The 20,287-nt window shown below is 34.3% G+C and overlaps 1 protein-coding gene across 2 annotated transcripts in view; it reads right to left on the minus strand.

The window, feature by feature from the left end:
• The window catches only part of LOC136037851 (CAP-Gly domain-containing linker protein 4-like), a 149,133-nt gene that overhangs the window by 118,267 nt on the left and 10,579 nt on the right, over positions 1-20,287 (minus strand). For both annotated transcript variants that reach the window (XM_065720696.1, XM_065720697.1), the window contains exons 3-5: positions 16,523-16,639; positions 12,283-12,415; positions 5,104-5,228 (exon numbers count right to left, since the gene is read on the minus strand). In XM_065720696.1, the coding sequence (XP_065576768.1) occupies positions 5,104-5,228; positions 12,283-12,415; positions 16,523-16,639 (375 nt within the window). The remainder of the gene's footprint in view (positions 1-5,103; positions 5,229-12,282; positions 12,416-16,522; positions 16,640-20,287) is intronic.

Consider the following 20,287-nt stretch of genomic DNA (forward strand, 5'->3'; position numbering starts at 1 on the left):
CAGGTGCAGTCCTCTTCCCTTAATTTATGCCATCTGTTCGTACAACATCTGTTTTGATTCCTATTACATATGTGCTCAATTTACAGAATTTTTATATGAAAGAGATTTTGAAACTCCCCTTAGGAATTAATTCTTCTTGTGGCAGGTGCAGTCCTCTTCCCTTAGTTTATGCCATCTGTTCGTACAACATCTGTTTTGTTTCCTATTACATATGCGCTCAATTTACACAATTTTCATATGAAAGGGATTTTGAAACTACCCCTAGGAATTCATTCTTCTTGTTGCAGCTGCGGTCCTCTTCCCTTAATTTATGCCATCTGCTCGTGCAACATTTGTTTTGTTTCCTATTACATATGCGCTCAATTTACCAAATTTTTATATGAAAGGAATTTTGAAACTCCCCTTAGGAATTCATTCTTCTTGTTGCATGTGCAGTCCTCTTCCCTTAGTATATGCCATCTGTTCGTACAACATATGCTTTGTTTCCTATTACACATGCGCTCAATATTACACAATTTTTATATGAAAGGGCCCTTAGGAATTAATTCTTCTTGTTGCAGGTGCAGTCCTCTTCCCTTAGTATATGCCATCTGTTCGCACAACATCTGTTTTGTTTCCTATTACACATGCGCTCAATATTACACAATTTTTATATGAAAGGGCCCTTAGGAATTAATTCTTCTTGTTGCAGGTGCAGTCCCCTTCCCTTAGTTTATGCCATCTGTTCGTACAACATCTGTTTTGTTTCCTATTACATATGCGCTCAATTTACACAATTTTCATATGAAAGGGATTTTGAAACTACCCCTAGGAATTCATTCTTCTTGTTGCAGCTGCGGTCCTCTTCCCTTAATTTATGCCATCTGCTCGTGCAACATTTGTTTTGTTTCCTATTACATATGCGCTCAATTTACCAAATTTTTATATGAAAGGAATTTTGAAACTCCCCTTAGGAATTCATTCTTCTTGTTGCAGGTGCAGTCCTCTTCCCTTAGTATATGCCATCTGTTCGTACAACATATGCTTTGTTTCCTATTACATATGTGCTCAATTTACAGAATTTTTAGACGAAATGAATTTTGAAACTCCCCTTAGGAAGAGTCATTCATCTTGTGACAGGTGCAGTCCTCTTCCTCTTAGTATATGCCGTCTGTTCGTGCAACATCTGTTTTGCTTCCTATTACATATGGCTCAATTTACACAATTTTTGTATTACAGGGATTTTAAAACTCCCCTTAGGAGGAGTCATTCTTCTTGTGGCAGGTGCAGTCCTCTTCCTTGTAGTATACGTCGTCTGTTCGTGCAACATCTGCTTTGCATCCTATTACATATGCGCTCAATTTACACAATTTTTGTATTACAGGGATTTTGAAACTCCCCTTAGGAGGAGTCATTCTTCTTGTGGCAGGTGCAGTCCTCTTCCTCGTAGTATATGTCGTCTGTTCGTGCAACATCTGCTTTGCATCCTATTACATATGCGCTCAATTTACACAATTTTTATATGAAAGGAATTTTGAAACTCCCCTTAGGAAGAGTCATTCTTCTTGTGGCAGGTGCAGTCCTCTTCCCTTAGTTTATGCCATCTGTTCGTACAACATCTGTTTTGTTTCCTATTATATATGCGCTCAATTTACACAATTTTTATATGAAAGGGATTTTGAAACTATCCTTAGGAATTCATTCTTCTTGTTGCAGGTGCAGTCCTCTTCCCTTAGTATATGCCATCTGTTCGTACAACATATGTTTTGTTTCCTATTACATATGTGCTCAATTTACACAATTTTTAGACGAAAGGAATTTGAAACTCCCCTTAGGAATTCATTCTTCTTGTGTCCTCTTCCTCTTAGTATATGCCGTCTGTTCGTGCAACATCTGTTTTGTTTCCTATTACATATGCGCTCAATTTACACAATTTTTGTATGACAGGGATTTTAAAACTCCCCTTAGGAAGAGTCATTCTTCTTGTGGCAGGTGCAGTCCTCTTCCTCTTGGTATATGCCGTCTGTTCGTGCAACATCTGTTTTGCTTCCTATTACATATGGCTCAATTTACACAATTTTGTATGACAGGGATTTTAAAACTCCCCTTAGGAAGAGTCATTCTTCTTGTGGCAGGTTCAGTCCTCTTCCTCGTAGTATATGCCATCTGTTCGTGCAACATCTGTTTTGCTTCCTATTACATATGGCTCAATTTACACAATTTTTCTATGAAAGGGATTTTAAAACTCCCCTTAAGAAGATTCATTCTTCTTGTGGCAGGTGCAGTCCTCTTCCCTTAGTTTATGCCATCTGTTCGTACAGCATCTGTTTTGTTTCCTATTACATATGCGCTCAATTTACACAATTTTTATATGAAAGGAATTTTAAAACTCCCCTTAAGAAGATTCATTCTTCTTGTGGCAGGTGCAGTCCTCTTCCCTTAGTATATGCCATCTGTTCGTGCAAGGCATGTTTTGTTTCCTATATTTTTGCACTATTTATACCTTTTAATATCTGTTTATTATAGCTATTTATATTTGCTTATTTATAATTATCTTTCTTATTTATAACTTATCATCGTAACTATTTATAACTTATTTTGCTTATATTTGCTTATTATAACTATATATTCATATATCTGTTTATTATAACAATTTCTATTTGTTTATTTTTACAAAAATTTCCATACGGCAAGGATCCTAAAACTCCCCCTGGGGAGCTTCCACATTCTCCTGGTGCCCAAACACGTCCATAAAGCCTTTTGTCAATTGATTCTTAATTTCAAAAAGAGAAACTTCAACTGGGCTTGGCACTATTTTGGGATAAAAACATCTAAAAATGTTAACATCTATTAATTTGGTGTTTTGCAAACAAAGAGGCTCTAGAACATAAAAAATAGACTAATTTTTTTAATGAAAATAAATTGTGAAAATAGTAGAAAATAATCTTAACAGGCATAGATATAAAACCTTGACTTTTACAGCCAAAATAACCCTTGACGGCATTCCAAAAAGAAATTTTGTCCGCCTAAGCCATAGGAACCCAGAGTATCCTAAGCACAAATTAGTGGAACAGTGAATAGTCCCTGGGATTTTTTCTGTTTAATTCAATTCAACCACTAAATAGGTTTATTTTACACTTTATTTTTAGTTGGTTCAAAAAAAATAAACTTATATTATTAAAATTATAATTATTAGCACACATACAGAAGGTACTATTTATATCATCTGGAAACAGACACAAGCTACTGAACCATCTAACACTCTGGCATTAAATGCCTGGGAGAGAGAGAGAGAAAGATGGGTTTATTAATATGAATAACAAAACAAAACAAGCAAATGGCCCGAAGCAAAGCTTGTTTGAGCTTACAACCCGAATACAGATACAAATAAAAACAATACAAAAAAGAAGAAGAAAAAAAGAAAAGAAAAGGAAAAGAAAAAAGAAAAGAAAAGAAGATGAAAAAAGATTCAATTACCGTGCATTTCAATCGATACGGAATTACCCTTCAAAAAAGACAAAACAAAAAGAAACTAGAACCACTTGACCAGTATCGCCTAAAACAAAACCAACATCTTCGCTCCACTTGAGGTCCACTCAACTATCAAAACCATAAATATTAAGGCAAAATAGCTTTAATTCCAGCCGAAATTCGAGAAAATTGTCCATGTTTTTCAAAGTCGTAGGTAAACAATTCAATGCATGGGGTCCTAGATGCAGAATAGAAAATTGAGATCTACGGGTAATAGCAAGCAGACGACGAATTATATCGGACTGTCTTGTAGAATGTGTATGAATATTACTTCCTAATTCAAACATACTTTTAAAACATATTGGTAAACAATTTTGAAAATATTTATATATAAACAGGCTTCGATAAAAAGTAATAAGTCCTGCTAAAGGCAAGATTTTGCAATCTATATACCTATTTTGTACCGAGTCTTTAAAACCTACAGCACATAACACTCGAAGCACTTTATTCTGCAAAACTCGAATATGATGGAGATGAGAAGGAAATGTACTACCCCAAACATTACAACAATATAGCAGATAAGGATGAATTAAGGAATAATACAGTGTTCATAAAATATCTATTGGGAAATTATACTTCAACTTTCTTAAAATGCCAACATTCCTAGCGAGTTTAAGACTAATATAATCTATATGTTCTCTAAAACTGAGACATTCATCAATCAAAACTCCTAGGTATTTTGTACAATTTATTCTTAAAATACTCATATCAGCAATATTAAGTCTGTCTATCCAAGGGTAATAATTTGAGCTCCTACCATACAATAAAAAGCAAGATTTACTATAATTCAAATTTAACTTATTAAGCTTCAGCCACTTTTGTACAAACTCCAGACAAGAACTAATACGACTCAATAACTGAATTCCTGTTTGTGCAGCCACAGTTATATGAGTGTCATCCGCAAAGCTGGGAACAATTACTTTTTCACCATCACATCCAAATTCAAGATCATACGCAATCATATTAAAAGCTCTACATAAGTCATTTATAAAAATTAGAAATAACAGGGGACCAAGAACAGATCCTTGAAGAAAAGCTACTGAACCATCTAATACTCTGGCATTAAATACCTGGACATAAAATACCCCTCCCCTAATCATTCTTTCAATCTTTTTTTCCTAGCTTTGAGAGTACGTAATATTCAATGAAACTAACTTCTTATTGCTTACTTGCATATCTTATCTTTGCCCTTTATCCTCATAGATAAACAGTAATCCCTAATATTATATACCTATTATATATTACATGTATATATATCCCTATTACATATATCCATATTATATACCTACTACTATATTAGTAGATAAACAGCAATCCCTAATAATCCATAATATAATCCCTACGTAGATAAACAGTAATAAAATCCCTAATATTATATTCATAATTGATAAAAACAAATGTTTTGACTATTTCATTTGGGCATTTATGTGTATTTATCGGATCAAATGACAGCAAAATAAGAAATATCTTTTTTTTCGCTTTTTAACCCACCTTAAAGATGAATTGACATTACATTCAATAAGAACTTTATTAGTTCCAATATCAAACTTCCAGCTGCCATGTGAAGCGATTCGCCATTTTTTTCTAATTTACCTTTAACGATGGATTAGCACCATATTCCATAAGAACCCTGGCTGATTCCAAGCTCAAACTTCCGGCTGCCATGTGAAGCGCTGAGCCATTGTCATATTCGTGACAAGGGTCGTCAATATCAATATCTAAAAGTGAAATCCAAATTAATTCCGGATGCTGCACTACAGGATAGAAAAAGACACTGGTCTCTTAAGGAAAAGATCCATACGTAAAAATAGGTGTGCCTTTGAGCCTTTAAGCCCGGTCCCACTCTATAAAACCAAAAGATTTTTGCCAATTTTCCTTAATTTTCTATGTTTGTCATGCAAACTGCCTTTTTTTAACTCCCCTTCCTCATAGAAGCATATTCTGCACAAGTATTTGGTTTCAAATTAATAAAATTTGCCTTTGTACAACCTTGACAACTTACTATTTCTTTTCATTTTACAACCTTGTTAAATTTGTCTCCCCCTCTGAAATATATCAAGCTTGTTATTTAAGAAAATACCACGATTGTAGAAATCTTAAATTATCCAAAAGATATTTTGGCAGTTCTTAGGTGTCAATAAACCCCGAAAAAACAGAAAAAAACTGGTGAAACCTATGAATGAAACTGTCAACCTGTCAAACTGCCTTTTTCTAACTCCCCCTCCTCTTAGAAGCATATTCTGCACAAGTATTTGGGTTCAAATTAATAAAATTTGCCTTTGTAAAACCTTGACAGCTTACTATTTCTTTTCATTTTAAAACCTTGTTTAATTTGTCTCCCCCTCTGAAATATATCAAGCTTAAGTTATTTAAGAAAATACCACGATTGTAGAAATCTTAAAATATCCAAAAGATATTTTGGCAGTTTTCAGGTGTCAATAAACCCCGAAAAGAAAGAAAAAAACTGGTGAAACCTATGAATGAAACTGTCAACCTGTCAAACTACCTTTTTCTAACTCCCCCTCCTCTTAGAAGCATATTCTGCACAAGTATTTGGGTCCAAATTAATAAACCTTGTTAAATTTGTCTCTCCCTCTGAAATATATCAAGCTTCCGTTATTTAAGAAAATACCACGATTGTAGAAATCTTAAATTATCCAAAAGATATTTTGGCAGTTCTTAGGTGTCAATAAACCCCGAAAAAACAGAAAAAAACTGGTGAAACCTATGAATGAAACTGTCAACCTGTCAAACTGCCTTTTTCTAACTCCCCCTCCTCTTAGAAGCATATTCTGCACAAGTATTTGGGTTCAAATTAATAAAATTTGCCTTTGTAAAAACTTGACAGCTTACTATTTCTTTTCATTTTAAAACCTTGTTTAATTTGTCTCCCCCTCTGAAATATATCAAGCTTAAGTTATTTAAGAAAATACCACGATTGTAGAAATCTTAAAATATCCAAAAGATATTTTGGCAGTTTTCAGGTGTCAATAAACCCCGAAAAGAAAGAAAAAAACTGGTGAAACCTATGAATGAAACTGTCAACCTGTCAAACTACCTTTTTCTAACTCCCCCTCCTCTTAGAAGCATATTCTGCACAAGTATTTGGGTCCAAATTAATAAACCTTGTTAAATTTGTCCCTCCCTCTGAAATATATCAAGCTTCCGTTATTTAAGAAAATACCACGAGTGTAGAAATCTTAAAATATCCAAAAGATATTTTCGGCAGTTTTCAGGTGTCAATAAACCCCGAAAAAAAACTGATGAAACCTATGAATGAAACTGTCAATTGGTCAATATTAGTGAACCAGATTAGTGAATCCGCTCGCTTTAAGTTGATGAATATAAGTGATTCATCAGCCCATTTTCAATTCGCAAGAAACCAAATCAACAACAACAAACAACAACAAAAACAACAACAAACAACAACAAAAACAACAACAAACAACAACAAAAACAACAACAAACAACAACAAAAAAAGAACAGCTCGTTTATCCTATAAAAGGTATATTTATCACTCAACTTCTGTCAAGAAAAAAATTTGCAAAAAATTTCGAGTTTTGCTTAGCTGATGTTCGTCAAGTTCCAAGTCCAAAAATCAAGAAAGACTTTCGAAAGCTGGACATCAAATTAAAGAATTGCCTAGTGACATTGGAACCTCGTTTTGCTTTACTTCGTTCACTATAATTTGATATATATTTGCACATAACTTTTTTTGAACATAAAACATGAACAAATTATAAATATAAGCATATTACAAATAACTTCAGATAAACCCAAAAGGGTTGAGAGACATCGCTGTACATAGACGTTTCCTAATTAGTTCGCTTGATTTGCATAGTTTGAACATTAGATGCAACTTCGAATAAAAATTTTGTACTCCCACGATCTTAAAACATCAACAGTAAGACAATAATTATAATTCAGTAGCTAAGATGTAGCTTATCCTTCTGCTGAACATTATTTTTGAAGTTTATTTTGCGGTTTGAAGAAGACATAAGAAACGTACGATAACAATATATACAACTTCAAATATTAATTTTTCATTGGATAACATCTTCCTTAGCAGAATAGAATGATTAAGGCCAGACCCAGGGAGGAGGGCGTGTTTACCGGGTTTGAGCCCCCCCCCCAAAAAAAAAAAAAAAATTCATCCGACTCGTAAAAACGTAAAAAAATGCATCTCAACAAGTTTTTGGTGTTTTTTTAAGTTTTGTTGGAACCCCTTTCGAAAAAATTACCCCCCCCCCTCCAAAAAAACTAAACGGAAGTACTGGATACGTCCTTGAGAACAATGGTTAAGCTTTGCTGAATTACATCCATTTACAAACATTAAAAAGGATGGACTTATATTTTGCAGCAAATTACATGCTAATGGTAAAAATATGGCATAAGAAGAAAACTGGCAACAACACACTAAAAAATGAGCCAACGAAATTTTTTTCTCCCCTCCTAGAATTTAAATTGACGCAAAGACTAATGTTAGCCAGGTATATACCAAATCAAATACTAGTTTACTGTCATCTACCTATATTCGTCACAGACTGAAAGGACTTTGGTGTTGGTAAACAGATTTACAAAATAGCCTTTGACCTCATTACTCTGACGTTATATTTTAAATAACATTAAGTGATGATTTTAATGTGAATAACAGGATATAAAATGGTAATTGCAGTTAAACCTCAAAGTTTATGATTAAAAGATTCTATGTGCTCTATCCCCATCTATCTAAGCTTCTCTTAGATTTTATAGCCTTGAGATAGTGTTACTGAGGAGTTTTGCGAAACAGTGTTTAACTTATTTCTTAAAACTGAAGGCAAACTTCGGAGTTTATGATTTGAACAAGATAGAGGTTCAAATCATATTTACTAGTACAGATATACAGATATACATTTATTATATTTATTATTCATGTATGTTCGTCAAAGACTGGAAGGACTCGAATATTCATATTTTTAAAATAGCATTTTACCTTACATTTAAAGTTATAATTTAAATGTGAGGATATACACAGCCTTAAGCGAGGATAGTGGGGACAAATAGCGAAAGCAGTAACTTGAATTTGAACTTCAAAGTTTATTATCTAAGCTCGAAAGCTTTAACGTTATCTACTTATGCTAACAACAGATCGGAAGGACACAGATACTAATAGGTTTGTGAAATGGCGTTTTAGGCCCTAATGGTCATTTATTATATCTTTTACAAGAAAGGGGGGTTAAAGTAAATCTTTAACGCAAATGAATGTTATATTTGATCTAGAACGAAATTCTGATTCTAGACATATGTCTATGGCTTAGCTATCTCAATATCCCGTTAATCGGAAAACTTGCCTTTGGCTTCAAAAATGATAACAGTGCAGTAATAAATAAACTAAAGAAATTTTTACATTTTTTTATATATCATAGATTGACCTTGTGTTAGCGCAATGGACTGATTCTCTGCTTGGCAATACGGAGCAAGGGGTTCGATCCCAGCTGCCACACGCTTGGGTGACAGACTTGCTACCATTTCCAATGAAAAAAAGATCCAGCAACTGGATCCTTGATTCGACGCCCTGTGTTCTACCATTGACTCTAGAGTATCTTTACACTTTTCACCTAGATTAAGCAAATCACCAACCAACATAAGGGTGTCTCAAAAAGAAAGCCATATTTAAAAAGCCACTTAATTTTATTTGTTGTTGCTGGCAACATTGTTTTTGCATTTGTTGTAATCACTGATCATTGAGGTTATGTTTCAATACTATACTTTTGCTTTCCAGGTTAATTTATGTGGTCTAAATTCGTAAACGCGTGGTGAATTCAATTTATAGTATATTTAAATCTGGTGTTCTTTGTGAGACACCCTTTAGCTCAAATCATACTTTTTCTCCGTATACTTGTTTGTAATAGATGAGAAGGCCTGGGTCGTATGTTGTTTGAGATGTTGTTTACAACATAGCATTTTATTCTATTTCAATGAACTTCATTTTCAATTAGTATTAAACATAATGCACATAAAAAATAATGCAAATTGTAAATAGTTTATTCTGACGTTAAACGAGAACAAAACGTTACTGGGCGTGAACAAGTCAAACGTAACTCGAGCGCAAAATATAACATTGGAAACAAAAGTTAATGTGTCAATTCTTTTTTAACAAAATATAGCATGTAGATATACCTCATCGCCATCTACCTATGTTTATAACAGATTGGAAGGGCTTAAGTAGATGCTACTAAAGCCATGTTCGTCCTGTAGTGGCGCAGTGGGTTTGATCTAAACTTGATAATACTGGATACAGAGTTTGATATCAGCCGTAGCAGCACATTGCAGGGCTCAGAATCTGACTCCAGTGATTAGATTATGCAGAAGCGTCTCCTCATTTATCCAAGTACTTAGAAGAAGTAGCGCCAGGTTGCGTTACAAACGAATCAGAAGCCCTATTTTTTGTGCTTTAACTATAAGTAGCACACAATCATTATACCAGAGATTTTCATACTGTAAGCCATTCTAACGTTGGATCAACTGAGTGCTCTTCGTCTTTTTGGAAAGTAAAGGCCAAACACATCCTCCTTTCTCAATAACATATACTATATGTAAACAATGGACGAATTGCATAACTGATACTTTCAAACAGTTCGTGGTAACGAACTGTAGTAAGGAGCGACCCGGCTCAATAGTAACCAAAACTCTAAAAAATTGAATTTTGATATCAATAGCTACATCAAAAGAATCGCATTTTAATGCTGATTTTGAATATATAAGTTTCATCAAGTTTAGTCTTACCCATCAAAAGTTACGAGCCTGAGAAAATTTGCCTTATTTAGGAAAATAGGGGGAAACACCCCCTAAAAGTCGTAGGATCTTAACGAAAATGACACCATCAGATTCAGCGTAACAGAGAACCATACTGTAGAAGTTTCAAGCTCCTATCTACAAAAATGTAGAATTTTGTATTTTTTGCCAGAAGACAAATCACGGGTGCGTGTTTATTTGTTTGTTTTTTTTTTTTTTGTTTTTTTTTTTTTTCTTTTCCCCAGGGGTCATCGTATCGACCAAGTGGTCCTAGAATGTCGCAAGAGGGTTCATTCTAACGGAAATGAAAAGTTCTAGTGCCCTTTTTAAGTGACCAAAAAAATTGGAGGGCATCTAGGCCCCCTCCCACGCTCATTTTTTTCCCAAAGTCAACGGATCAAAATTTTGAGATAGTCATTTTGTTCAGCATAGTCGAAAACCATAATAACTATGTCTTCGGGGATGACTTACTCCCCCACTATCCCTGGGGGAGGGGCTGCAAGTTACAAACTTTGACCAGTGTTTACATATAGTAATGGTTATTGGGAAGTGTACAGACGTTTTCAGGGGGATTTTATTTTGTTTGGGGGTGGGGCTGAGGAGAGGGGGCTATGTTGGAGGATCTTTCCTTGGAGGAATCTGTCATGGGGAAGAAAAATTCAATGACAAGGGCGCAGGATTCTCTAGCATTACTATAAGAAAACAATGAAAAATAAACATGAAAACGTTTTTTCAAATGAAAGGAAGAAGTAGCATTGAAACTTAAAACGAACAGAGATTATTACGCATATGAGGGGTTCTAAAAATACTTTAGCATAAAGAGCGAGGTATTTAGGAGGAGATAAATACTTGCTCTTTATGCTAAAGTATTTTTAGTAATTTCAACTATTTATTCTTTAAGGGGTCATTCTTAAAGAATTGGGACAAAACTTACGATTTAGTGTAAAGAGCGAGGTATTAACGAGGGTACAAATCCCCTCGTATACATAATAAAAATATAAGGTTATGAAAGTTTGTTACGTAAGTTAATTCTTAAGTTACGTATATTTTTTACTAATAAAAACGTTCGTTAAAAATTAAAATTTCTAGTTGCCTTTTTAAGTAACCGAAAAATTGGAGGGCAACTAGGCCTCCTTCTCCACCCTTATTTCTCAAAATCGTCTGATCAAAACTAAGAGAAAGCCATTTAGCCAAAAAAAGAATTAATATACAAATTTCATTTTAATAATTTATGTGCGGAGAGCCAACACCAAACATGCATTAATTCAAAAACGTTCAGAAATTAAATAAAAAAAACTAATTTTTTTAGCTGAAAGTAAGGAGCGACATTAAAACTTAAAACGAACAGAAATTACTCCGTATATGAAATGAGTTGTCCCTTCCGCAATCCCTCGCTCTTTACGCTAAAGTTGACTCTTTGCCACAATTCTACTTTTTAAAACAATTTAAAGCTTTAGCGTAAAGAGCGAGGGATTGCGGAGGGGACAACTCATTTCATATACGGAGTAATTTCTGTTCGTTTTAAGTTTTAATGTCGCTCCTTACTTTCAGCTAAAAAAATTAGTTTTTTTTATTTAATATTAGTAGATTCTAATTGTTTAACCCTATCTACTAACGCTGATTTCAGGTTGCAAGGACATAACCTTGTGATACTCGACAGGCTTTCGAAACAGAGTTTAACCTTCTCTGACTTTGTTTCTTAAGCAGCCTTAAGCGGAATTCTTTATATAGTGGTTTCCTGAACCCAGTATTCACTGTAATGATACTTCTTTGTACATAAATTTAGTTTCAATGGTTAAGCTAGGGATTATTAAACACATACATCTATATATTTACGACCTGTATATTTTTTCTGAATGCTACCTAATTACAGCCATTAAAGATTGGTAGAACTTTCCTGATTTCTTGAAGATTAAAACATTTAAATTTAAATTAACAAAATTCTAACCAACGACCTCTGAACTATTATACAGACTCAACAAAAGAATCTTGAATACCTGGGTCACTTTCAATAAGCCACCGCAACGTTCGGGCACTGTTAAAAAATGTGGCAAAATGTACTGCAGTCATATGACTCCACCGGCATCTTGCACGAATATCAGCTCCTAAGTCTAATAGCCTCCTTGCCACCTTAAAAAGTCAAAAAAATAATCAAAATAAATGAAACTATATAGAAATAGAAAGAAAATCATGAATTCATAGGTGCAGATGCGAACTCTTGCCTATTCTGTTTAATTGTACCATTCAAAACAGGTTAAAACTCAAATAAGCACGATTTTGAATTACATTTATTCAGACATTCTTAATTCAAACTGACACCTATACGTGCACGAACATACCGATATTGTAATTCATTTGGGCCTCTTTTTAAGTCTATGTTTAACATGTAAGGTTGTAATGTTTATGTTTATCTATGTTTATGTTTACCTATGTTTAACATGTAATGTTTTACCATTTTTTTTTTACATATATGTTTAACATGTAATGTTTTTGCAACTACAAATTAGCCAAGAGCTATGAAAGTTGTGTAATAAACCGTTCTCTCTCTCTCTTTATTACTGTTATTTCAAATTATTTAGCTATTTTCATAATTTCTTTAAATTTTACTCTTAGTATTAAAAGGCACGCTCAATCATATGGTAAAAGCATGATCAAAAAAGTAATTTCAGTGTTTGGATTGGTCCATTTCCACATTGAAATTATCATAACAACTCTGAAATTAGCACATTTCTCCAGTGAAGTAATTGCAAATGTTAAATCTTAAATCATACTTACGTCAAAATACCGACAAAATTCTAATTGCATGCTCTGCAGGATCACTAGTGATTGTTTAGCATTGAGACACAGGCACTAACACGTCCTTTTACGAATTCTCTTTACTTGTACCATTCAACACAAATTAAAAAATGTTATATGTCCACTTCTTTAGTTACATTCGATCCATTTTTTGCTCTGTATTTTATTTTCTTCCTTTCTACCTTTCACGTCTTTTAACCTTTCAGTTATCTTCTTGTTAATCACGGTATACTTGTTGTTTAAAGTGAAATACTTAGCGTGGTTTCTATATTGTTAGAATGCAAAATATCAGGTAATTTTTTTTCTCATGTACTTTGACTTGCAATCAATAAAATCAATGAATAATCCCCTCTCCTCAAAATATACACAAAAACACAAAAAAAAAAAATATGTTTTTGTAGTTTGATGTCTGAATGGAGAGTTCGAACTATTTCAGGTCGAAAAGAAATTCCTTTCCAGTTTTTTATTGACAATGAAACTCTCTGTTTTGTTGGTTTACCTAAAAAAAAAAAAAAAAAAAAAAAAAAAAAAAAAAAAAAAAAAAAAAAAAAAAAAAAAAAAAAAAAAAAAAAAAAATGCAGCTTCCAGTGTTTCAAATGTTGTGTGATGAAAAAAGATCGGTCATGTTTTACTTGAACACACGTAGTATCTTTCTTTCAGTTCTGTAAGAGCATATATGCCACAAGGAAGCATCATTTTTTGGCAAGTATTTTAAATGTATATGACATGGACCCTTAAAGACAAAAACACCGATTTCTCCTGGTACCCATTTAAAGCTGGGTCGACTATGGCTGAGTATGCAGAGTCCCACCACTAACCATCGTTCCAACCAAATAATCTGTGACACCAGGACTCGAACCCTTGTCCTTTGACAGTCCTGTTTAAAACAAACTATTTAGATGTTTTCTTAATTGACAATTTACCTTAAATAACTTGAAATTGAAAAAAAAAACTATATTGTGAGCTTACATTTTCACATACTTTCGCAGATTTTGATACATGAGCCAGATACCTGTTAATGCCAACAATGAATTTTGAATAATCTTGTACAAGTTATGAAGCCTAGGGTTCAACTGTATTGATGATATCTAATGAGCTGTATGTTCCAAAAAGTAGATAGTACAGCTGCTTTTCTTAAGCCCCGTTCGCATTTGGAACGATAAAATAAAATAAAAATGTGTTTGGAGGGGTTGTGTTTATTTAAGTTTATTGACAATGATTGTTATTAAAACAGCAACATCTTCTTCGTATTGATGTGAGATCTTGGGTGTTGTCCAAGTGGCTAAAAAAAATCTGTCAAGGGATAGGAAAATAATCATCCCACACACATCGATGTATCACACAGTATAACTATATTTTCCAAACAAGACACATTTCATAGCGCGTAATTAGACTCTGAGCATAAACGCCAGAGCCAGAGTTGCTACTTGGTTTTCCACCGGAAACATTTGTCATTGCGTGCACGCGAAGGCAGGGTCATGAATCTTGTATAGTTTTAGATCTGTGTCGAAAAATTTTAATGGGGAGCATAGGACTTTCCGCTGCTGTGTATTACCTTTAGTGTGATGTATCAAGATAAGTTGATCTTTTTCAGACATGGGTATTCACTGGTCAGACAAGATCACCAACTCCTGTATCTAGAAAAGGACAAAACAACCACTTTTGATTGAAAAATTAAGAGCCTTGGATGACATTATTTTTGGGCACATGTGTCTACGGAAATTGCCACAATCCCTGTGATTTTTGATCCCTACCGGAATTAAAAACCTGAGCGACAAAAAGTTACACTTGGCTGTTATCTCAAGAAGTATTTTTTCAGAGTCAAAGCAATCATCCTACACACATCGATGTATCACACAGTATAACTATACACCAGTGGCAAAATATTGTAATGTGCAATGCTTTATCCTCATACTTCATGCATATCTATATGGCTGTCCTTGTTCCGAAAAATTTGGATGACACAAAAAAGTACCAACAGATTGGAAGCTGAGCACACTCATAAAACTCTTCAAAAAAAAGGCGATAAGACACTACCTGGGAATTGGCGAGGCATTAGTCTCTCGTCCATACTTGGTAAACTTCTTGCACTAATAATCCTCCACAGAATACAGGGTCCACTCGACAAGTACTTGAGAGAAGAGCAACGTGAGTGTAGACCAGGACGTTCAGATACCGATTTGATCAGGTGTTATTATATGATAACCGAGAGTGGCAAAGTAAATTGTGCAAGGCATTTATATACTTTGAAAAGGCCTTTGAGTCGCTGCATCGGGAGGCTATAGAAACTATTAACCTTTTATGGGATCCCTGAGAAATTGGTAGCCCTCATAATTGCTCTATACAGAGACTCTGAATGTAGTATTAAAACGACAGAAGGAAGGACAAGATGCTTTCGTGTCCTTTCTGGTGTTAAACAAGGCTGTGTCTTGTCCCCTTTCCTGTTTGCCCTTGTCATTGACCTTCTGTTCCGTAACAATTGCACCAGAAGCATAACACTTGCACCACCTTGCACCATTATACGTAGAAGACTAAATTAACAATTTAGACTTTGCCGACAATATCACGCTCATTGAGTCCTGTAAACAGAGACTACAACAATTAATAGAAGCTGTACGTGACAGAGGCTGAATTATGAATATAAGAATCAACGTTGATAAGACACATAAGTATGGCAGTAACGGAAGTCACCTTTTTACCTGAGATGCGATAACCAGGACATTGAGCAGGTTCTAGAATCTAAATACCATGGGAGCACAGTTATAAATACGAGATCAACTTAAAAAGATATATCCGTCCTGTTATATGCTTCTCAAACCTGGCATCCGAATAAGACAAAAGAAAGGCGAATGCTAGCTTTCGAGAATATATGTCTCTGGAGGCTAAACATCCATTGGTCACAAAAATCTCTAATGAGATGGTCAGACGAATGACCGGACAACCCATAGTGACACATGTCATTAGGACATGTCGGTGGAAAGATCTCGGGCATGTACTTCGTATGGACGAATCCAGATCCGGAAAGTGGCGTTCCAGGGGCAACCAGAAAGAAGAAGAAGAAGAAGAGGCAGGCCACGCAATACGCTCAGGTACATCTATCAGACTGACCTGCGAAACATAAATGCTTCCCTTCAACCAACGTGAGAGGATGTTCTTGCTGCGGCGCACATGAGGGATGATTGACGGCTTCTGGTGGATGCCCTAGGTGCCTCTGGAGGCACAGGACGATCTTAGGTCTAAGGTTAGGTATCCTGATACTAAGGTGGCATAATTTGTACAAAGTTCTTACTCAATATTAGATATACCAGCATAATTAATAATGTTAGGTAATGATAAACAAAATAATAGACTTATAAATAATAGATACAAACATGTACTAGAGATATAAGTAAAAAACACAAGAAATGCCAATATCATAAAACGTTAGTAATCCCAATATACCTCAGCACTTAGCTCTGGGTCGCCAACCCCTGGTGCTCCTGCCTTACAGACATAATGCAAAATCGTCATATCTGTTAGTCCATCCCGATCATTCACGTTTGCTTCTTTTGATAAAAACTGCAAGAAAAAAAAGTTTTGGTATGGAAATTCAAATGTTCAACTCCAGTCAGGCGATGTTTTTTGGTAATATACCAGTTCGTCCTGGAGTTAGAGCCAAAAGTCTCCAAATAATGGCAAGTTAGTTTTGCAGAATTCCAAAAGATTATCAAAAATATAAAAAACGATAATTCCATGGGACATGATGAACTATCAACAAATTTGTTAAAGAGCATTGCCGGAGTTATTTTTGAACCACTTATCCACATTTTCAATTTGAGTATCAATTCAGGTATATTTCCTAGTAGATGGAAAATTGGCCAAGTAATTTTGTTGCACAAACAAGGTGATAAATCTGATGTAAGTAATTATCGTCCAATTGCAATTTGTTTCGCATTATTTCTAGCTATTTGGATAAAATAAATTTCTTTGCCAAATATCAATTTGGATTTAGGACAAACTTTTTGACAGAAAACGCAGTTGCAGCTCTTTTATTAGAAACAAATGATTCTTTAGATGATGATTTCTATGCGGCTACGGTCTTCTATTATGTAAAACAAGCATTTGACACTTTAAATCAGGAAATTCTTCTTGACAAAATGATAAATTTCGGCATAATAGGGAAAGGAAATTACAAATTATTAAATCATACCTGTGCGGACGCAAAATCACAGTAGATGTCGGTGGAACAATGACTAATTTAAAAAGTCCGATTGATATTGGTGTCCCTCAAGGCTCAGTATTAGGTCCACATTTATTTTTGATTTATATTAATAATCTTCCACGAGGTTTGCAAGAGAATATTAGCCATGCAATTCTATCTGCAGATGATACAGCTATAACAGTTAAAGCTAGGGATTCATCGACATTGATCAAAATTTGACTATAAGTGTTACCTCAGTTAATCGATGGTTTGTTTCTAATAATCTAGTAACGAATTTTACAAAAGCTAAATTTATGGTTTTTGTTTGTTCAAAACGTGCCACTCGAGAGATTTCTTGTCAGGAGCTTCAGGTTGGTGATCAAAAAATCTGTAGGGTCCAATCATATCGTTATCGTTGTTTCAATCATATCATATCGTATCGTTATCCAATCATATCGTTATTTAGGAGTTTTTCTTGATCTCCTTTTGTCATTTCATAATCATATTGAGTATTTAAGATTAAAACTTGCTCAAAATATTGGGTCGATGTATCGTGTGAAGAACATTTTTTTGATTTACCAGATTAAAAATAATTTACTACTATCGAATTGCTTCTTATTTGAACTGCTGCTCAGTTGTATATCTTAATACATTTTGGAAGCATATAAAACCCTTACAGGTACTACAAAATAGGGCAATAAGGATACTTGGAAATTTTTTACATCGACCTTCAAAACTTAAAAATCTTTCGGAAACAAAAACGTTACTCCTTTTCTTAAATAAAGTATTTAATAAGTATTAAATACTTCCGTATGGCATTCTCAAACCCAAAATTCTAAAAATTATTTCTATGATAAATCTCTGCTAATTTTACTTCCTCGTTCGGATTGTCAGAGGTCTGGGATGTACCAAATTCCTTTTGTAAGTTCTGAAAGGTCAAGGTTTTCGATTAGGTACCAAATACACTTCATTGCAAACAATTATAAGCTGAATGACAAAATTCTGTTTGATCCATCCCAAAAAAGTCAGCTAAATTTAAATAAGAGCAAAGAACTTCTAAGAATCAATAGATTGATTTAAAAGGAAAATCAGATGCTTAATGCCAGTCGGGATTTAAAATAAGAGCTCTGAGACATAAGGTCCTTCTAAATACCAAAATTCATTAAGATCCGATCACCCACTCGTAAGTTAAAAATACCTCATTTTTTCTAATTTTTCTCTCCTTTCACCCCCCCCCCCCCCAGATGGCCGAATCGGGGAAAACAACTTTATAAAGTCAATTTGTGCAGGTCCCTGACACGCCTACCAATTTTCATCGTCCTAGCACATCCAGAAGCACCGAACTCGCCAAACCACTGGACACCGCATAACTCCCCCAAAGAGAGCGGATCCAATCCGGTTACGTCAATCAGGTATCTACGGCATTTGCTTATTCTAACCACCAAGTTTCATCCCGATCTCGAAAACTCTAAGCGTTTTCCAAGATTTCTGGCTTCCCCCTCCGACTCCCCCCAATGTCACCAGATCTGGTCGAGATTTAAAATAAGAGCTCTGAGACATTATATCCTTCTAAATATCAAATTTCATGAAAATCTGTTCACCCGTTCTTGAGATAAAAATACCTCGATTTTTCTAATTTTTCCGAACTAACACCCCCCCCCCAACTCCCCCAAAGAGAGTGGATCAGTTCCAATTATTTAAATCACGTATCTGGTGTTGTTCTGAAGATGGCCCTTGGACATAGGGCCGAAATATCCACTGAATTGAATTTCACTGTCTTGGAAAAAAATTTCCCTATTGTTTCTACTTTGTGTTTGTTTGATATGGAAAGGCAGTATAGTCTTCGTTCCTGAAAACTAAAATAAAATAAGCTCTTTTTTTATGGAAATATAGAACAACGCTATAGAAATGCTCACTTTAGGAGTCAATTAAAAAAAAGTTCGGTTAAAGAAGACAATTATAACTTTGAAATGAGAGATGAAATAAAATTATTTTACTTGTAGTTTTCGGGAATTATTCAAGTTTTAATTGACAAATCGGATTTTTGAGAATACCCTGAAAAAATAACTGCATTTCATAAAACTATATCTACATTCTGTTTATAAAGCTAAAAATGCTATTTTGATCTTCATATGCAAAATGATGTTAATAAGATTTGCTAGTGTTATACATTAATGCAGTTTTTTTTATTTATTCTATTATAAAAACTATTTTTTTTTTTTCGTTATCTACAAAAGCTTTTTAGAAACATCAATTTCCATTAAAATGAGCCACTAAACAGCTCCCTATGATGTTCCAGTGCCCGTTAGTTGCAAAGAAATAAACAACGGAATAAACAAACAACGGAAAATAAATAAACAACAGGAAATAATAAAATAAACAACGGGAATAAATAAACAACCGGAAATAAACAACAGAAGAAATAAACTGCAAAGAAAAATAGATACCGTACCGTCAATGCAGAATATCGTGGTTGCAGCTAATTTTCCTTGTTGTTCAAGCAAAGGGACGGTAAGCTTTATATACAAGGGTATCGGATAAGGCGTTTCGAATAGTGTACTTTTTGTTTTGATATGGCTCTTTTTTAGAAGTTTTGGGATATTTTATTTCTTAGTATGGGACGTGATCGTCTCTAACTAGGTTGCCAGCTACTGCTGTAACCCGGATATACCTTACTGTCGTTGAGCAAATTGAGAAAGCTTAAACATTCCTGAGTGTTTCAATAAACATGCTGACTCCAACTGAAACTATAATTTTTATCAAACTCTGCAGGAGTTCAAATTGTTTTCATTATTGTAACATAAAAAATTATAAGGGTTTGGGATTTATGGGCAGAAATTTTTATAGTATGGAATTTCAGTCAGTCATCAATTTCTTAGCGATACAATATGTAAAATAGTACCGGGAGCACGGAGTTTTTCACTCAATTTTTGAAAAAAACTGATACTCGCTTTCTCGTGATTGCTTGTAATAATCACTTTTTCTCATCTTTTAGCCACATATTTTCTTTTTTCTTCACTTTTGTT

Source organism: Artemia franciscana, chromosome 17 (genome assembly GCF_032884065.1).
Source record: "Artemia franciscana chromosome 17, ASM3288406v1, whole genome shotgun sequence".
NCBI classification, from domain to species: Eukaryota; Metazoa; Arthropoda; class Branchiopoda; order Anostraca; family Artemiidae; genus Artemia; species Artemia franciscana.